Here is a 19,099-nt window from a genome sequence, read left to right as displayed (position 1 = left end):
AACAGAAATAGAGCACAGAATCCTTTGCTGCCTGCTCTTCTCTCATGCTAATGCATAGTCTTTGGAACAGATGGAAGGCGGACTTTATATACGCTTGAAAAATAGCAAGATTTCCAGCATTGTGTAGTTGGAAGCTAGCTGGGACTTAAGGCCTTGTTCAATCTTACCTTACTCATCTACTAAAATAAGATAATTTTAATTGACCTCTCTATACACAGGGTAATTTGAAGATCAAAAGTATAATATCTGTGTAAACACTTAGAAAATAGGCAGCTTTAAAAAATCCAAAATTATATCAAATGTAATAATAGCAAATTGCCTCTAATTTGCATGTCATCCTTGCGCAGGGGCCAGGCTAATCTTCTCTGTATTGTTCCAATTTCAGTATATGTGCTGCCGAAGCAAGCACAGCAATATTGCCTCTAATAAAATGTTCAGACTAAACAATCCTCCAACACCACAATATAGTTTTATCTAAATCATTTCAAAAATATCAAGAAGGAAAACTCTCACCAAAGGAGAAACGTTCAATATTAAATTTTCAGTTCTTGTGGTGTATCTACCATCTAACCCAAATGTGCTGCATAACTCAGAATTTTTCAAATTTTACAAATACAGTAGTTACACTAAATATAATGACTCATGCCACACAGTGTGAGGCAACACTGCAATCAAATACATTAGGGAAAATGGAAGGATATTCATACAAGGAAGGATTCTAAAATAAACCAAAGAGCCCTACCAATCTTCTTACATTGTTTTTTTTAAAGATTTATTTACTTTTATCACAAAGTCAGATATACAGAGAGGAGAAGAGACAGAGAGGAAGATCTTCCGTCCCGTGATTCATTCCCCAAGGGACCGCAATGGCCCGTGCTGTGCTGATCCAAAGCCAGGAGCCAGGAACTTCCTCTAGGTCTCCCACACAGATGCAGGGTCCCAAGGCTTTGGGCTGTCCTTGACTGCTTTCCCAGGCCACAGGCAGGGGGCTGGATGGGAAGCCGAGCTGCCGGGATTAGAACCAGTGTCTATATGGGATCCTGGTACGTTCAAGGCAAGGACTTTAGCCACTAGGCCACCGCGCCAGGCCCTCTTCTTACATTGTTCAGCTAAGGCTTTGCCAACAAATTGTCTGGCATCAAACGTAGAAAAAAAGTTTCTTGTTTTGGAGTTCCAAATTACTATAAAAGATTGTAAAGCTATATTTGAAAAGTATTTGCTAACTAACTTCAACTAGTTTGTTTTTTTTTTTTTAACATGTTAAGGGTAAAATCCATACCCCAATGTTAACAGCTAAATTTTAGGTTTCACATCTGTCCAAAAATAGAAAAATAAAATAGCCCCAAAACTAAAATATTCCATAAAATAAACTTTTAAGAAAAATAAGACTATTGCTTCTTTCAAAGTGGCTAATTAATCATAATATTTTGAAAGATACATTAAAACAAAATATACAGTGGTTTTAACCTCACAAAGCTTTACCTCAAAATGTTTTTTAGAAAAATATTTATAAAACACTTATTGGAGGGAGTAATGACTGAAGATTCACTAAGGAGCTAGTCAAGCTAGAAATGTGAGGAAGTTAAGAAGTATGAGGGATTTTTGAGAGGGACCCATTTGTGGTCAAATTCTATTAAATCAACGTCAAAGAGTTGGGAAACTGGGGAAGAGTCCAGATGGATAAAAGCTGGAAAACAACCAGTATAAAGTGTTCCCACCCTGTCCTTCGACTGAGGACGTTTTACCTTTAGTGATTTTGCTCCCTTTTTGTCACCTGAAAACATGGATTTCTCATCAAAATGCATAGGAAACGACCTGAAAAAAAATGATACTATTACAATAGGGTATGAACAAAAATATCCCAGTACTTTCTAAGAGCTCTTTCAGAATTTTTTATCCCCCAAAAACATTTTAAATGAATTATTTACTCATGTAAAATTTAGGAACAGCAGTTCATCATATGTAAATTACCTAATGACAGAATAAAGCAAGATACAAATGGCTTTGTAATTTATAAGATATGTAAAATTTTAAAGAAAGTACATGATGAAATAATTTAAAAAATTAACTTCTGTTAAAAATAAGTGACATTGTCTTCATTTAAAATACAATGCATAATTTCAGCACCTCTCAATCTAACTTTTTCTGCATTAAAAATAGATTTATCTTATTCAAAGGGCAAAGCAGCAGAAAGAAACTGACAGAAACATAAAGACAGAGATCTTGCATCTTCTGGCTCACCCACCAAAAGGCAGCAATAGCCAGGGTGGGCAGGCCATACGCCAGGAGCCTTGAACTCCAGAAACACACCTTGAGCCTCTACCTGTTATCTCCCAGGGTGGGCCTTAGCAGGAAGCTGCACTGAATGTAGACGCACAGGACTCGAACCCAGATATTTTGATATGCGATGCAGGTGTCCAGAATGACATCTTAACCAACCACTGAACCAAGCACCTGCCCCACTATTCATTTTAACTAAATCAGTAAACTCAAATTTTATAGACCAAGCATTTTTCAGAAGTTGTATCTTAGAAGACAAGGTTAATGCTGCTTTATGCATCTACCATGCCAATACCTAATCATACCATCTAAATTTAAATAGTCAAAGAATACAGAAGTGGTAAAATATTTTGTACTGAATTTTGATACGACACAAAATTTAAAGTTATATTTGAAATTATGACCCCCCCAAAAATCTGAAATTATGACCCATTCTCAAGTGTAAACGTTTCTGAAATAAACCTGTAAAGATGCTTTGTAGTCAACACTGGTGGAAATTTTAACATGTTACGTTCTTACTGGTAATTTTCCTTCTCAGTTCCCCTTTTCTTTTCCTAACTTTTAGGAATTTAGCCTCATTTGAATAAAGTGGGCAATTTCAGATCACTGGCAGTTACTTCTTACTTTGTGTCTTGAAAGATATCCAGTAGAAGGGCTTTTGTGTCAGCATCTTCTTGCACATTTCCAGTGTAAAGATCGACAATTGAGCGCTCAAAGTATGGGGCTACCTTTGACAAAGCCCGAAGCTCAATCAAGTACAGAAAGTACAGATTCTTTAGCCTTCGTGGACCTTCTCCCATGGTTTCCATAGGGTCAAAGCGGCGTTTGAATTCTTTAATATTTGGCCCCCAACTAGGTTTACCCCAAGTTTCTAAAGAAGAGGAGAAATATATTATCTTAGTCAGAAAGGATTTTTTTGTTCTAAGAGAATACATTTTCCCACCATCCCAGGATTTAGATAGAAGGCAAAAATCTCACTTAAAATTTGTTTACCTTCCAAAAGATAATTTGCACAGAGATGTAAATTGATACTAGCATGAAGTCCCGATATAAGCTTATAGAAGACTCTCTTCTCCAGACATAAACCTATTTTGAAAAAAGTGAAAAACAAAGCAGGCCCATTTAAATAACAGAACTACTGAACTAGAAATATTCAGTACATAGGACTATTTTTAAAGTTAAGATTCGAGGATGTAAAAATAAATAAAAAATAACACAAAGACAGATCAGGGTTGCCTCACTAGAAAAACTTGAGATGCAGAATGAAATTAACTGAGTAAGATGGGAGCCTCAGGTAGAAAAGCTTGGTTATTACCAGCGGTGAAAGCACGGGCAGGTGGGAAGTTCCCTGTTACACGGAGGGCAACAGCACAGCCTTCTGTGCTCTACTGAAGACTTCGAAGGCAAATGTAAATCACCGCTTTGCAGCAACTGATTCTCCTTTTCCCTTTCCTGTCTTTTCCTGGAACTTAACAGTGGAGATTCTAAGAGGGTCTTATTAACCTGTTGACTGGGAATGCTTTATTTTCAACTGTACTTTCCATCTCTAAGAAGCCAAAACTTGGACAGATTTTGAGGAGTCTTAATTCACACATGAAAAGTAGGTTGACCATTTACTATGTGAATAGAATCAAATTACATGGGGTTTAGAATAAAATGAAAATTATTTTGTGCGGCCTTCTTAGCCCACACAGGCTTTTATTCAAAACTTACGACAGAGGTGGAGATGATCCTATCTTATTCTTACCTTCTTCTAAAAAGATTTTCTTAGAGGATTGGTATACTTTATGAATATATTTAATGCCACTAAATAATGAACTTAAAAATGGTTTGGGTGAAAATGTTACCTTAAGTATATTTCACCAGAATAAAATTTTTTGAAAAGCAATATTTATGGAAAATTTTAAAAGTGAATAAAAAGCACAGAAACATAAGTTTAAAGAATCCACTGGATACAGAGCAATTAGCTTTTTCCATCCATCACAACAGGTTTTATCCTTGCCTGCTCTCTTTTTTCCTCATGAGGAAAAATGAAGTTTTACAGTAGAAAGTAAAATACAGTCTCATTTTTATACTGTTGGAAAATTCTGAAGAGTACTTAAGTGGTTTATTTTGCATTGTCTGAAGATCTTTTAGTGTTTTTTTTTTAAAACTTATTTATTTATTTATTTATTTATTTATTTTATTGTTGCTTACATTGTATTATGTAGTACAGTTTTATAGGCGCTGGGGATTCCCCCCACCCCTCCCATACCCCTCCCCCTATGGTGGATTCCTCCACCTTGTTGCATAACCATAGTTCAAGTTCAGTTGAGATTCATTGCTTGCAAACACATGCCTAGCATAAAGTTCAGCGTCTTATTGTCCAGATAAGTTCAGTGGCCTCTTGGGGAGACCTTCTCTGGTCTGAAGATAGGTCTAACAGAGTAAAGATCCGGTCAGTTAAAAGCCCCAACAAGGCCTCAGTATCAATATACAACATTATGGAATTAATTGACATAGTATTGGGTAAACAATATGTTAAAAATAATGCAAGTTCCATTTTTCGAAACATCTGGGTTGAGACAGTATGAAAGACAGAGCAGGGGTAAAGGAGAGTTCACTCATGCAATAGTTCACTTTTTAAAAGCTGTAACAGGCAGAACTGGGCCAACCCAAAGCCAGGAAACAGGAACTCATTTTAGGTCTTACACGTGGGTAGCAGATACATGAGAACTTAAACCATTACTTGGTATCTTCCAGGTTATGCACTGGCAGGAAACTGGTATGCAGAAGTCCCAAGGATATCTTAACTATTAGAGCAATTGCCAGACTTATAGGACCTTTTAGATTATTGATTCATTCATACTTATTTCTTCTCTCTCTCTCTCTCTCTCTTTCAATCTGTGTCACTGTCCTACAATCGAGGTATGTAGTCTTGAGTAAAAAAAAATATGATTCAAGGCCTCATTTCCTAATTATTGCTAGGTTATGTGAACTGTCACAGATAAAAAAGTAAAAGTTAAATTCTATTTTGTAGTTTACTCTTAAAAGTTTAAAGTAAATTTTGAATATTTGTGATAACACAGACATATTTAAGAAAACATTAAATATTAACTAACTTCCTAATACAAATTTTCATCAAGGAATGCTAAGCCACTACTTGGGACACCCAGATGCAGATGACGGTTCAAGTACTTGAGTTCATGACACCCAAACGGGAGACCTGGATAGTTTCTGGCTCCTGGTTTAAGTCTGACCCAGCCCCAGCTTTGTGGCCAATTGAGGGTGAGCCAGTGACAGAAATTTTTCTTCCTTTCTCCCTTTCTTCCTATCATTCTACCTTCTAAACAAATTAAAAATCTTAAAAACAAAAAACCCTTCTTCACCAAATTTTTAACACAATGAATCCAAGAGATACCTACACCACCATGTTTACAGCAGCACTGATCACAGAAGCCAACATTTGGAATCAGTCAAGGTTTCCATCAGTAGATGAACAGACAGAGAAAATATGATGTATACATACAATGGGATACTTTTTCAGTTACTAAAAAGAATGAAGTTCTACATTTGCAGCCAAATGGGCCCAACTGAAGGACACCATATGAAGAGAAATAATCTGCACCCAGATGGACAAATACTGCATGTTCTCCCTTAATATGTGGGAGCCAAAAGTTGCAAAAAGAAAAATAAATGTCTGTTGTGTATCAGTGCTGCTGCAAATACAGTTTTGTAAAAGGGACAGTAAGCAAAGCAAAGCTCTTGAAAATGTATATGCCTAAAAATCAGAGCCCAGAACTGGGAGGTTGACCCAGCTCATTAGCCTGGAACAGGAGAGATGCTAAGTGAGGAAAAAAGAGCAGAAATGTATCAGGGCACTTCAAAAGTTGGTGGGAATTGAGAATGAAAAGAAAAGCTTATTTTGGTGCAAAAATTGGAAAACCATTCAGTTTTTTTCCTATAATAATGCTTTTTCTACCAATTTTTGGAATTGCCAGCTTGTGGAACACACGAACACACACACAGACACACATACTTCTCACACAAAAGGTTAATTGCAACAATAGGATGTGACATCTAGACATTTTCAAAGAAATTTTTATAGCTATCATCTACATCAATAATGTACATAAATAAGATTACTATTGCTACTCTTACACACCGGATGAAGAAACTCAACTCAGAAGAGGCTCCCTGGAACTACATATCAACACACTCATGGTCAGGCAGCATGGGGATACCAGGAGTGGTTAGCAGCACAGCATCCCAGGAATACAACATTACCCGAGTGTCCATTCTTATCCTTTGTTATCAACACTCAGAGTCTCTCTTTTAACCTACATGCTGTCTTCTCTAATATCTTTAGAGTAGAGCTTAATATTTAAACAAACTAAGCACCTTCTACACACCCTCTTTTTCAATATAACTCCAACAGTATTTGCATAATAATGTTCACGCTAGTAATGGCTGATGCATGCAGTTCAATAAAAATGAAGGGGAATTATGTTCCTAAGGTAACATTACCAGTTAATAAACATAAAACAGAGTTAACTACTTAGTTTAACTCTAAAAGTTTATGACTATGGAACACCACTAATACATACTCTTCCAATTTTATAAACCAAGGAAATTTTGTAAATTTGGAAAAATACAACATAACCAGTGATTAATCTAAGCTCTCAAGATCTAGAACATTTCTGCTTCCCATTAATAACATTTTATATTTTCAACACTGACAATACAGGAATACAAAAGTATCTAATGCATTTCTGGCTGACCAATAGCCTCAAATTTTTTTACATAGTTATATTCCCAAATTTAGCAACCTAAAGCGTATGTTATCTTCTTCCAAACACTATCAAAATTAGTTTGTCAGGACAATAAAAATCCAAAAACTTGTAAGAACATAATAAAAACTTTTAACAAAAAGTCACTGAATTTAACAGACAATAAGTTTACCTTCTAACCATGTATAAAATGATTCACCTAGAAAAAAAAAACACAGAATAGGGGGAGTCAGTTAAAATATTTTAAATGAACATTTATAAATTAAATTTATTAAATATTTCTTATTAAAGGAAGATTAAGATTAAGAAGTATTTATCCCTAGAAATGTATATATTTCAGGGAAAGTGGGAAACACAGTATGTTCTAGGAAATAAATTTTACAAGTGATTTAAACAACCTAAGAGAAAATTCTCACAAAAGATATTTTCACTATTAAAAATTCTGTGAAAACATTTCAGTCAAAGCTATTATATAAATCTTATCCATTGAAAATAATTAAGGCAGTTTTTGCTTTTAATAACTGTAATACTTCTAAGTAAGTTTGAGAAAATCAAATTATTAGTTACTTCACTTTCTTAAGCCAATAAAACTAAATACAGTTCCTGAATGATATAGAACTACCAAATTTTGATAAATTTTTAAAATCTCTTAATTTTAAATATAATTCTTCAGGAAAGTTAATGAATAAAAATTGGAAGAAACTGATTTATCTAAGTACTTGAGTCACAGGAACTATTCATGACAATGGGGAAATGTCAGACAAAGGATGCAAAATTACACTGCGAAGTGCAAGAGCTCTATTGTACAACATCATATCTATGGTTAATAATATTCTATCTCATTCTCAAAAAACTGCCAAGAGAACAGACCTTAAGTGTTTTTAATCACACACAAAAAATAAGGAAGTAACATGTTTTTATTATTTAGCTCCACTGAGCCATTCCTAAGTGTATATATATTAAAAACATCATGTTGGACATGATAAGTACATATAATTTTTAGCTGTCAATTAAAAAGAATTATTTGTGGCCTAACACTGTTTTTCTGAATGAAGAGGGAAAACACGGCAGTCCATAAAGAGTAAAATTGTTGATCTGCTTCTTAAAATACAGATCTTTACTATTTTTTTTAACTGAAAAAGAATGACAGAGATATGCTGAGTAGGAACTCAAGGGAACAAATGATGGGGTGCTATTACTTTGCTTCTTCATAGTTCTCATTCTGCAAAAACCACAACCATCCTTCTACTGATTAAGTCATCATTCATTTTTATCTTACTTGTTCAAAAACATCAACTTACAACTGGAAAAATGTAGCTCATAAAGTCTTCAATAATTTGGCCTCCATCGAGCTTTGTCATATAATCTACCAACACTCTCTTCTGTTGCTAAGCGTCTCTCTGGTAGGCTCAACTTTTCCTTTCTAAAATCACAGGTACATGCTGCAGCTAGGAATCCAACTAGCACATATTATTCAATTCTACTGACCTGCATCCATCCTGTTATTCAAATTTCACCTCGTTTGCTATCTCCTCCCACAAGCTTTCCCATATCACTGGAGCATTGATTTGTCCCTAAGAAACGATATCACCTACTTTCTGTACTATGTAGTATCTTGTGCTTTGTTATAACTATTCATATAAAGTGCTTCTGTTTTCTACTACATACCATCACCTCTTAGAAGACATTATGTTTTCATTTAGTTCAAATTATTATTTTGATTCTTTGAGGGTACCTTATGACATGTTTAATCAGTAATTTGAAGTAACCAATGGTTTACAAGTTGGCTCTTCATTGAATTAACTATAATTAAAGTTATAAATTTTAAAATAAAAAAAACTGGTCACAAGACAAATTATCTGGAACGCTTTATTAACTTCTGTACATTTCCCCTGAACATATTCAAGAAGGTTGTAATAACCAGTAAATGGTAAACTTATTTTCTACCTTGTTATATATAAAACATGATTTTTTTTTTTTAGTGGTTATGGTCTAGAAAAGGCAAACATTTTCTTTTGACTCAAATAAAGGAAAATAAGATTTTGACCATTAGAAGCACTTCTTCTACACTTGAAGCAAATACACGAGTTTTATCTCACCATTATCTTCACCTAAAAGAGAAAATAGTAGAAAGTATGTTAGAAAAGTATCTAATACAGCTCAAAATCCAATTCTGTTTATTTCAATATGGACTTAAGGCTTACCACTTTTTTAAACTATTATTTCATGAGCCTTGGTCACTGTGTAGTCATCCTGTAAATGAGGCTTCTTAATAAGATTACAGGTCAAAAGTCTAAAATTTTCATATGTTTTAAACTTTCAGTAGTATATCAGAAAACTAAAAAGCTAGAAATGATCATAAAGATTTCTCTCTCTCTCTTTTTTACAAGAGATTTATTTATTTGAAGATAGAGTGGCAAACACGCACATGCACCCACCCACACACACAGAGTTATTACTCTCCCATTCGGTTCACTCCCAAGCAGATGCCACGTATATGACCAACATTTGCCTTCCTGGATGTACTAGCAAGAAGCTGGATCAGAAACAGAGTAGCCAGAGCTTGAGCTAACACTCCAATATGGGATACAGATGTCCCACTATATCACAAAGTCCACCCCCAAAGATCTCTAGTTCTAATAAACACATGAAACTGCTCCTTTAAACATGTGGATACACAACCCTCTCTGAACACGACTGCTTCCTTGCTAAAAGAACTGGTTAAATTACTGCTCTTCAGCACAGACATTAAGAGCAATTGTTGAAACCTCATGTGGTAACTGCTTCCCAGCTGCCTAGGAGTGGGGAAGAGGCTAGAAGGTATGAATGAGCTCAAGAGCTTCTGAGCAGTTCTACCTCTATCAGCTTTACATGTGGGATTCTAACAGATTTCATTTTTGGGAAAAAAAAAAAGGTTCTGTTGCTTGAAAACTGTTGAAAAAAAAAAGGTGTAGACACCTGGCTGTTAGAACTCAGAAGGAATGTGGAAGAAGCACGTTTAAAGATGGAAATCTGCAATTTCAAATGAGGTAACACACAGCATTTACAAGAGCTACTGAATCACTTCATGGAACACTTCTATAACAGCTTCAAGAAACTCTTTTTTTCTCTTCTCCTCTTCCTCTGTCTTTTCTTATGCAGTGGTTCCCTTCCTCCTTTCACCTTTCCAGCAGTTCCATATGTTTAACTTGTAACACATAAGTGAAGTTCTTCTTAGGACTTGGTGGTTTAATTAACTGAACAATTACATTTTACTTTAAATGCCCATAGAGAAGGTCTGGAAAAATAATTAACAGACTTTGCACCATGGAATAGAAAAGTGGGTGAGTAGGTGGGGAGAGCATTTTCCTTTTTTTACAACTTCTAAACTGCTTCAATGTTTACACATTTTTCTGTAATTAGAACATGTAAGATGAAAAGACAAAGTTGTGATGAGAAAAGCAGGAAGAGAGACAAAGGAAAACCAGTCACACAGGCCTTCTTTGTGAGACAATTCTTTCTCCAGGCATTTAGAGCATGGATTTGAGGAAGTGTTGGCCACACTGCTATAGAGTGGTCATCTAAAAGCATTCCATGCATTCAACCCTTTTAAATGCATTTTTCCTCCACAAAGTCTTACAGATACAAACCTAGACCAGGAAACTCCAATTCTTAAAACAATCCTGATCTAAAGAAAACACTGGAAAGGCAGGTCAATTAAAGAACTGTTCTCAGGGTATGGTTCTTACTGAGGACAAAATAAATTTGTGTCAAACTGACTACAATGTTGTCCCACTGTAATTCAGTGCCAGCCACTGATGTAGATAATAGAGTAAGAAGTATATATATACATAATGTGACAATAATACGCTACGTGATGCAAAGGTTAAAGTATTCTTACTAAAGTTTTGTATAATGACAACAATATTTCACACTGGTTTAGTTTTTTTAAAAAATTACAAGATTTAAATTCAGTTTCATAACAACCACATTTCTTTGCTCAACAACCCCCTGTGGTAACTAGCCACCCTAGCTGAAAGTGCAGGTCCAAGGTCTTATTGAAGGTAGCCTGAGATTCTGAAACTCCTTTCTCTAGTCTTCTGATTTAGCGATTGGTATACTTGGGTTGGCATCCTGGACTCTACCCAAGAGCTTCCTAGAATACTGGATATCACCCAAGACCAAGAAGATCAGCACGTGTATAATTACTAATGCTCTTAGGTGATTTGTATGCACAGTGAAGTTTGAGAAGCACTGCTAAGAACTACTGCTTCTCAAACTTGGCTGCACCCTGGATCATCTGGAGAGGTGTAAGAAAAATACCAACACCCAAGTTTTCATCCAAGAATGTTGACTTTAGTATGGGGAAGGTCCTTGACATCCATACTTTTAAGAGTTCCTCAGGAAATTTCTGCTATGGAGGATTACTGGCACATTCCAATATGTTTTGCATTAAAGCTACTTTAGGGTCTGGCATACAACAGGTGCTCAATGGCTGATGATTAAATGAAAGGTACAGAAATCCTGAGGCTTAACAGTATTGTTATCATTTAAATTAAGCCAGACAATGAAATGGTTATCAACATGTAGTTATAAAGGCATTTTATAAACAAGTTTCAAAAGGCATGAAAATATATGGAAAACCCACCTCGGCTGGGTGCCAGAGGATTTAAAGGACGATAAACAGACCGAGGCCTGAAAAAGAAAGCAAAGAAAATCCACACAGTTTGACCCTTAGATATTTTTTACAGCAGAAACCAAGATTCCCATCCCCTGCCCTTTAGTCAGTCCTCGGCCTCCCAGCCCGTCCAGTTACTTGAAGCAGTTTTCTTCATAGATGCTGTTCCACACTCTCCACGCAGAGGACCCTTTATAGCCGGTGTAACGCTCTGGATTCAGCAGCAGGTCTACATACTGAGCAGCTGGAGATCGCTCATCTGAAGAAGAAAAATTTCATACAAAATATCGCAGTTCACCATTTACCTAAAATTTAGCATTTACAAAGCAAACAGGTTAGTTCTGGGGTTTTTTGTGTTTGTTGTCATCTCCAGCTTAAATGGTACACTGGTTAGCACACTCGTGATTGCAATTCACAAGGAATGCATAACAACATGAAACAAGAGAGAAGAAAGAGTAATTCTTCCCCTTCCTTTGGAAGCTCAGTGCTCTTTTATTTATTTACTTTTATTGGAAAGGCAGATCATCGCTTCTCAGACTTTTGGCTAAGATGAAGTATGGAAAGGCAGATCAGATTCACAGAAAAGGAGAGACGAAGGGAAAGATCTTCCATCTGCTGGTTCACATGAACACAGAGGAAAGTAGGCAGAGTCATGGGGCCAAACCACTCAGAACAAGAGTATATTGTAAATGACCCCTAAACTATAGCTCCCCATATTTCTTTTGTCTTTCTTTTTTTAAAGTTTACTTTCTTGGAAAGGTAGAGTTCCAGAAAAGAGGAGAGGCAAAGATCTTCCATCCACTGGCTCACTCCCCAAGTGGCCCCAACAGCCAGAGCTGAGATGATCCATAAGCCAGCAGTCAGAAGCCTCTTCTGGGTCTCCACTTGTGTACAGGGTCGCAGGACTTTGAGCTATCTCTACTGCTTTCCCAGGCCATAAGCAGGGAGCTAGTTGAAAAGCGGAGCAGCCAGGACAAATCGGTGTTTATATGGAATCCGGTGCTTAAAGGGGGAAGATTTGCCAACTGAGCCTTTGTGCCAGGCCCTCTCCTCTTTTTGTCACTGTGCCTTTTACATAAACAAATACATAAAACATTAATGACTTTGTAATCCAGAGCTATATAATGCTCTAGGTTTTTGTCTTTTTCATAATGCTCTAGTTTTAAGAAATCAACTTTACAAATTTATTTCATCTACCAGTGTTGACATACTGAAGAACTTTTTCCTCCTTTCAAAATGGTAGATGGTAGATACAACTTTAAAAAGCTTTTAAATCTTGAAAGGGTGAATTTTGTTAACATATAAAACACTGGCACGCTATATCTCATAGGACAAATCTAGCCTGTTGCCATTTTTTAAAATAAATTTTCTTAGAACACAGACATGGTTCATTTCCTTACTACCTCTTAACATTAGAGCACTTCAGCAGGTTTCTGGAAAAATGGAATTAAACGGTGTGTTTACGAAGCTGACACTTGGGTGTAGTGAAGTCAAGCTGCTGTCTGTAACACCAACATCCTGTCAGAGTACTGGTTTGAGTTTCCTAACACTGATGTGTCTGGAAGGCAGCTGAAGATGGCCCAACTACATGGGCTCCTGCCAACCACATGGGAAACCAGGACAGAGTTCCTGGCTCCTGGCTTCAGCCTGGTCCAAACCTTGCTATTGTGGCCATTCAAAGAATAAACAAGTGGCTGGAAGATCTCTCTGTCTGCCTGTTTGTCTCTCTACAAGTTGCTCTGTTTCTCAAATATTTTTTTTTTAAATTTTGCATCAAAATCATCTTTTAATTCTATTTCCCATCAGCTTTATGAAATTCCCAATAGAATGGCAGAGTATTTGCGAGATTATATACTCCCATATAGCCCACAAAGCCTAAAATTTCATCTATTTGCTGAAAAAGCTTGTCAGTTCCTGACCTATAAAAACAAGAATCTCATGACACTGAGAATGAGCAATGTGTGGAGCAGAAAGCAGATAGAGGCTGAAGCCCCCTTAAGTGCAGCAGTCAATGTGAGTGACTCTCCTTGCCCTGGACCACCTGCGGCACTGACCTATTAATTAATCTGCAAGTAAATTATAACTCCTCTTCACCTCTGCAGGTATACCATTCATTCAGATAATTCTCTCTTGATCTCAACCATGACCCTCCTCCCAATATTTTTCTCTTCTTCCTTCTATTAAATTGCTCCAAAGTTGATCTTCCTATATCACTGTACCATTTGAGGATTCAAAGAATTTGCACTGAATCAAAAATTCTAGTTTTTCAAATTCACTCAATTTATTTTCCTCCTCAAATATATCAGTTTTTCCAACTGGATTTTCACTGTAATTTGAGACCAGTGTTATTAGGTTAGACTGCATTATCTATGATGCTAGATATTCCTTCCTTCTTCACAATCTACATACTCTTAAAACATAATGGTAACAGGATAACTTAGGGCATAGGATTTTGTCTAAAGTCACAGGTTTTTTTTTTTAACAGTGTATATGGACTCAAGAATGAGTGAATACCCCTCCATTACCAACCCTACCCCAAACTTCTACTAACTTACTCTTCTAATAAAATTGGGCCTTGCACAGTGGCCTAACAGCTAAAGTCCTCGCTTTGAACACGCCAGGATCCCATTTCCGCACCAGTTCTATTCCTGGCAGCTCCACTTCCCATCCAGCTCCCTCCTTGTGGCCTGGGAAAGCAGTAGAGGACAGCCTAAAGCCTTGGGACCCTGCACCCGTGTGGGATACCCGGAGGAAGTTCCTGGCTCCTGACTTCAGATCAGCACAGCACCGGCCATTGCGCTCACTTGGGGAGCGAATCATGGGACAGAAGATCTTCCTCTCTGTCTCTCCTCTCTGTATATCTGATTTTACACTAAATAATACAATCAAGAATAATCTGGTTTCTAAATCTCTCAAGTAATTTTGACATACAGCCAGATTAATAATTGTTTTAAGCATTTAAAATATATTAATGAAGGTATTTAAGGGAAAAATGAAAAAGCAAAAATTGATCCCATTATTTACAAGCTAATTACTTTATTCAGCAAATACTGACTGAACACCTTCCATGTGCACGCACTGTTCTGGGCACTGGGGACACAGAAGAAAGCCAAGGGAATGAAGCCCTTCCCCTCCAGTGGCTAACAAGGTAGTCAGAAAGGACAAATGATAGCCCAATAAACTAAGCAATATGTCAGTTCACCTCAGGAAGTTGTTGGCGCTAAGGGGTTTGGGCCAGAAACCAGCAGTGCAAAGAGGGTACAATGGCTGTTGTTTCAGGATGATTACAGCTACTCTGGCAAAATGACATTTGAGCAGAACATGAGCCAAAGACAGCAAACCATGCAATAAAGACATAACAAAAACATGTAGGGTAGAGGGAGCAGCAGATTTTAAAAACTTTAAATGCTAAATTTTTTTTTTAAGATTTATTTTTATTGGAAAGGTGGATATAAAGAGAGGAGGAGAAACAGAGAGGAAGATCTTCCATCCGATGGTTCACTCTTCAAGTGGCTGCAATAGCTGGAGCTGAGCCAATCCGAAGCCAGGAGCCATGAGCTCTTCTGGGTCTCCCACAGGGGTGCAGGGTCCCCAGGCTTTGGGCCATTCTCGACTGCTTTCCCAGACCACAAGCAGGGAGCTGGATGGGAAGTGTGCCACCAGGATTAGAGCCTGCACACATATGGATTCCCGGCGCATGCAAGGTGAGGACTTTAACCATTACGCTTTCATGCCAGGCCCTAAATTAATTTTAAAACAGCTATTTTAGCTACAGGAATCATAAAGGAATCATCTTCCATTTAAATAAAGACAAAAAAAACCCAGTAAAACAGAAGGGAGCAAGATGGTATAGATACATTCCTGAATAAATTAGGGTGATAGTCCTTAGATTCTCATTTTATTGTACTGAATTTAGATAAAGAATAACTAAATAGTGACTTGAAAGCTACCCTACAGTAATAAAAAGCCTTAGGTTATAAATCATTGACCGTCAGTGCTCAGAAAAGTAGTGGTTTTTAGAATGGTTTTATATGCAGTGTTGGAAGTATTTAACACAGGTACAATAGCTTGCTTTGATACTAACTTTTCTGATCTAAGCAGCACAATAGATATTTTATTAGTTGCCCATTAGTATATCCAAATACTCAGATTTCTTGAAAAAAACATTTCCTTGCTAAAATCAAAGTAACCCATGATAACAAGATTATACCTCTCAACATTCTTCTCTATTTACTATACTGTGATAGAACCTTACTGTAACTTACTCTATTGAAGTTTGGATTATTAGCACATTTTCCCCTGCAAATCTTTTTAAACATTTAAAAAGCAGTATGATCTCTCCAGACACCTGAAGATTTCAGAAAAACCGCTGCTGCCTATGCACAGGTGGAGATTCTTTCCCACCACCAGAAACGTGGCAAAACCAAAGTAAACGACTGAGAAGCCAAATAAGTAACGTCTACCCAGCACAATTCTTTGGGAACATTCTCCCATATATAACAAGAAATTAGAGTCACTGCAACTGACTTTGGTTAGATACTGTGGCAGTTACTCAGTTGGACAGTGTCTTGTTTCGTACCACTCTAGGAATTCTTTGAAAGAGCATTGTGCAGAAGTTGAGTTAGAATCTTCAACATTGGAGGGCATCTTTATGTGAATTTTTTGAAGTCTCTGTAGTTAAGGGACTTCAACTGAAAGTTCATGGGAAATAGTATGTCAAAACAGAAATAATACCGGTCTTAGATTCTTCATATTTGCAATCAAATACTATCTCTGTTGCTATTATGCTATTATGCGATTCTGAAAAAGTTATTCATCTTTGTGACAATCAGTTTTCTCAAATATGAAAGAACACACATCTATTCAAGTAGCTATGAAGACTACAAATAATAAGGCCTGTGTTGCGGTTTAGTGAGCCAAGCAATTGTGTGCAAAGGCCAGTAACCAAGATAAGCTCAGTCTGAATCCAGGCTGCTTCACTTCTAATCTACTTCCCTATTCATGAGCCTGAGAAAGCAGCAGAGAATGGCCTGAGTACCAGGTCAACTGACAGCCATGTGGGAGATCTGGATGGAGTTTCAGGCTCTTGCCCCAGATGTCTTGGCCATTTGGGGATTGGAAGCAGCAGATGGAAGTTATCTCTCTCTACTTCACTCCTTCCCCGTGTCTCTCTTTAACTCTTTCAAATGAGTGAAATATATAGATATAGATACCATTATATACACACATATGTGTGTGTGTGTGTGTGTGTGTCTCTCTTTAACTCTTTCAAATGAGTGAAATATATAGATATAGATACCATTATATACACACATATGTGTGTGTGTGTGTGTATATATATATATGTACACACACACACTCACATAAGAAATAATTTATGACACTTAACACAAGACCTGGAACATAGGCTCTTAATAAATGCTGTCATTAATAATAAGATAGGGCCTGGCGCGGTGGTGCAGTGGTTAAGGTCCTCGCTTTGCACGCCCAGGATCCCATATGGACGCCAGTTCTAATCCTGGCGGCCCTGCTTCCCATCCAGCTTCCTGCCTGTGGCCTGGGAAGGCAGTTGAGGACGGCCCAAAGCCTTGGGACCCTGCACCTGTGTGGGAGACCAGGAAGAGGCTCCTGGCTTCGGATCGGCATAGTATCGGCCCGTTGCGCTCACTTGGGGAGTGAATCATCAGACGGAAGATCTTCCTCTCTGTCTCTCCTCTCTGTATATCCGCCTTTTCAATAAAAATAAAATAAAATCTTTAAAAAAAATAACAAGATTTACATAGCAAAATCTAGTGTGAAAGCAAAAACTCATCAGGTATTTTCATGGATTCATGTCTTATAAAAGGATTAAAGTTAAGATGGATAGTAGTTTATTTTATTACCATCAAGTTCACAAAAATGGTCCTGTGAATCATCATATCTTGCCCAGTCAATGAAAGCTTCTTTGCTTTGATTACTATGGGAAGGAGGAATAAAAAAAGAAAAATAATTAAATTTGGAGTTGAAAATTTTACTACTGCATTCTAGTGCAATTAAAATAGATAAACTGAGGCCATTTTTTATTAGATGATGTCACAAATTCTGTCATTAGTTACATGAAAGTGACAAAAAAATAAGTTACTATAAATATAGGTATTAACTTTCATGAGTGCATTTCTTATTCATTAAAATTATTATTAGCCTAAGTTCAATAATAGTTTGACTAGAAATTAATTTTAAAATACATATAACACTAGTTAAAAACATAAAATTTTAGCTGACCTTTTAACTGACTTAGCAATTATTATAATGCTCCCTGAAACAGGAATTAAATTCTTTTAACTTAAATTGCTTCTATACTTATAGGATATGAAAAACTGAGAATTACATTTCTATGATATTTCAATAAATGTGGTATTTATTGGTTACCAAACGTCAGTTTTTTATTGTAAATCATTCCTTTTACACTACCTTAAATTTAACAAAATAAATTATCAACTTTCCTATCCTGAAGAACTGAAAAGTACAACTACATCCATTCAGATAAACTTTGATCTGCATTCACTTTAGCTTATATTCAGGTTCTCTATTTTGAATACACAATGACAACATCTATCAAAGATGCATCATTTTGCTACTCTCCTTATTCACAACACAAAGGGAAAACACTATTTTAAAAAGAAGTGTGAACCAAATATAAGTCATAATTTTTCAATGGGATACTGTGAAACTCAATAATTTATGTTGTATTTGGTCAGCTGCCATATAACATAATCATGACAAAGAAATATCTAAGGCTGCTGTGTTGTTTCAACTGCCATCTCAACTCCCATCTTAACATACCAAGAGATTCTTTTTTTCTCTATAGAAACATAATTTAATAAAAGTTAATAGAAAGATCTATGTCATACTTAAATCCAGAAAGATCTGATGCCATTTTTAGTTACGGCTAAAAATGACAAACTATAACAGTGCTTAACAAGATAGGTCTGATGTTGTAAAGTGAACAAAACAATTGTGACAGAGATTACATTAAAAAAAAAAGAAATTACATTTTCCTACTAAAAATAAAGTTCTTGTCTTTTTCATATGCCAAATCTAATCCTTCAGCAAATGCTGATATGTCTATCTTCAAAATATTTCCAGGGCCTGACAGAGTGGTGTAACAAGCTAATACTCTGCCTGCATTCCATAAGGGGCACCAGTTTGAGTCCCAGCTACTCCATTTCCTATACAACTTCCTACTTATGGCCTGGTTCTGGTCCTTGGGCCCTGCTCTCGCGTGAAAGCCTAGAGGCTCATGGCTTCAAATCGGCTCAGCTCAAGTCACTATGGCTATCTGAGGAGTGAATCAGAAGATAGAAGATTCGCTCTGTCTCTCCTCTCTCTGTAGATCTGCATTTCAAATAAAAAT

The 19,099-nt window shown here is 36.6% G+C and overlaps 1 protein-coding gene and 1 non-coding gene across 3 annotated transcripts in view; both read right to left on the bottom strand.

Moving 5' to 3' along the window:
- Positions 1-19,099, bottom strand: part of ERO1B (endoplasmic reticulum oxidoreductase 1 beta) — a 62,221-nt gene that overhangs the window by 6,422 nt on the left and 36,700 nt on the right. For both annotated transcript variants that reach the window (XM_040968051.1, XM_040968053.1), the window contains exons 6-13: positions 17,589-17,662; positions 11,845-11,965; positions 11,677-11,723; positions 9,149-9,160; positions 7,222-7,248; positions 3,274-3,366; positions 2,905-3,151; positions 1,746-1,815 (exon numbers count right to left, since the gene is read on the bottom strand). In XM_040968051.1, the coding sequence (XP_040823985.1) occupies positions 1,746-1,815; positions 2,905-3,151; positions 3,274-3,366; positions 7,222-7,248; positions 9,149-9,160; positions 11,677-11,723; positions 11,845-11,965; positions 17,589-17,662 (691 nt within the window). The remainder of the gene's footprint in view (positions 1-1,745; positions 1,816-2,904; positions 3,152-3,273; positions 3,367-7,221; positions 7,249-9,148; positions 9,161-11,676; positions 11,724-11,844; positions 11,966-17,588; positions 17,663-19,099) is intronic.
- Positions 303-409, bottom strand: LOC121148261. The gene has a single exon (XR_005882538.1). It is a non-coding gene; the product is annotated as a U6 spliceosomal RNA (small nuclear RNA).

The sequence above is a fragment of the Ochotona curzoniae genome, unplaced genomic scaffold (genome assembly GCF_017591425.1).
Source record: "Ochotona curzoniae isolate NIBS_2020 unplaced genomic scaffold, NIBS_Ocur_1.0 scaffold_4683, whole genome shotgun sequence".
NCBI lineage: Eukaryota > Metazoa > Chordata > Mammalia > Lagomorpha > Ochotonidae > Ochotona > Ochotona curzoniae.
Note: the sequence above shows the minus strand (reverse complement) of the source record. Positions and strands in the feature narration are given on the sequence as shown.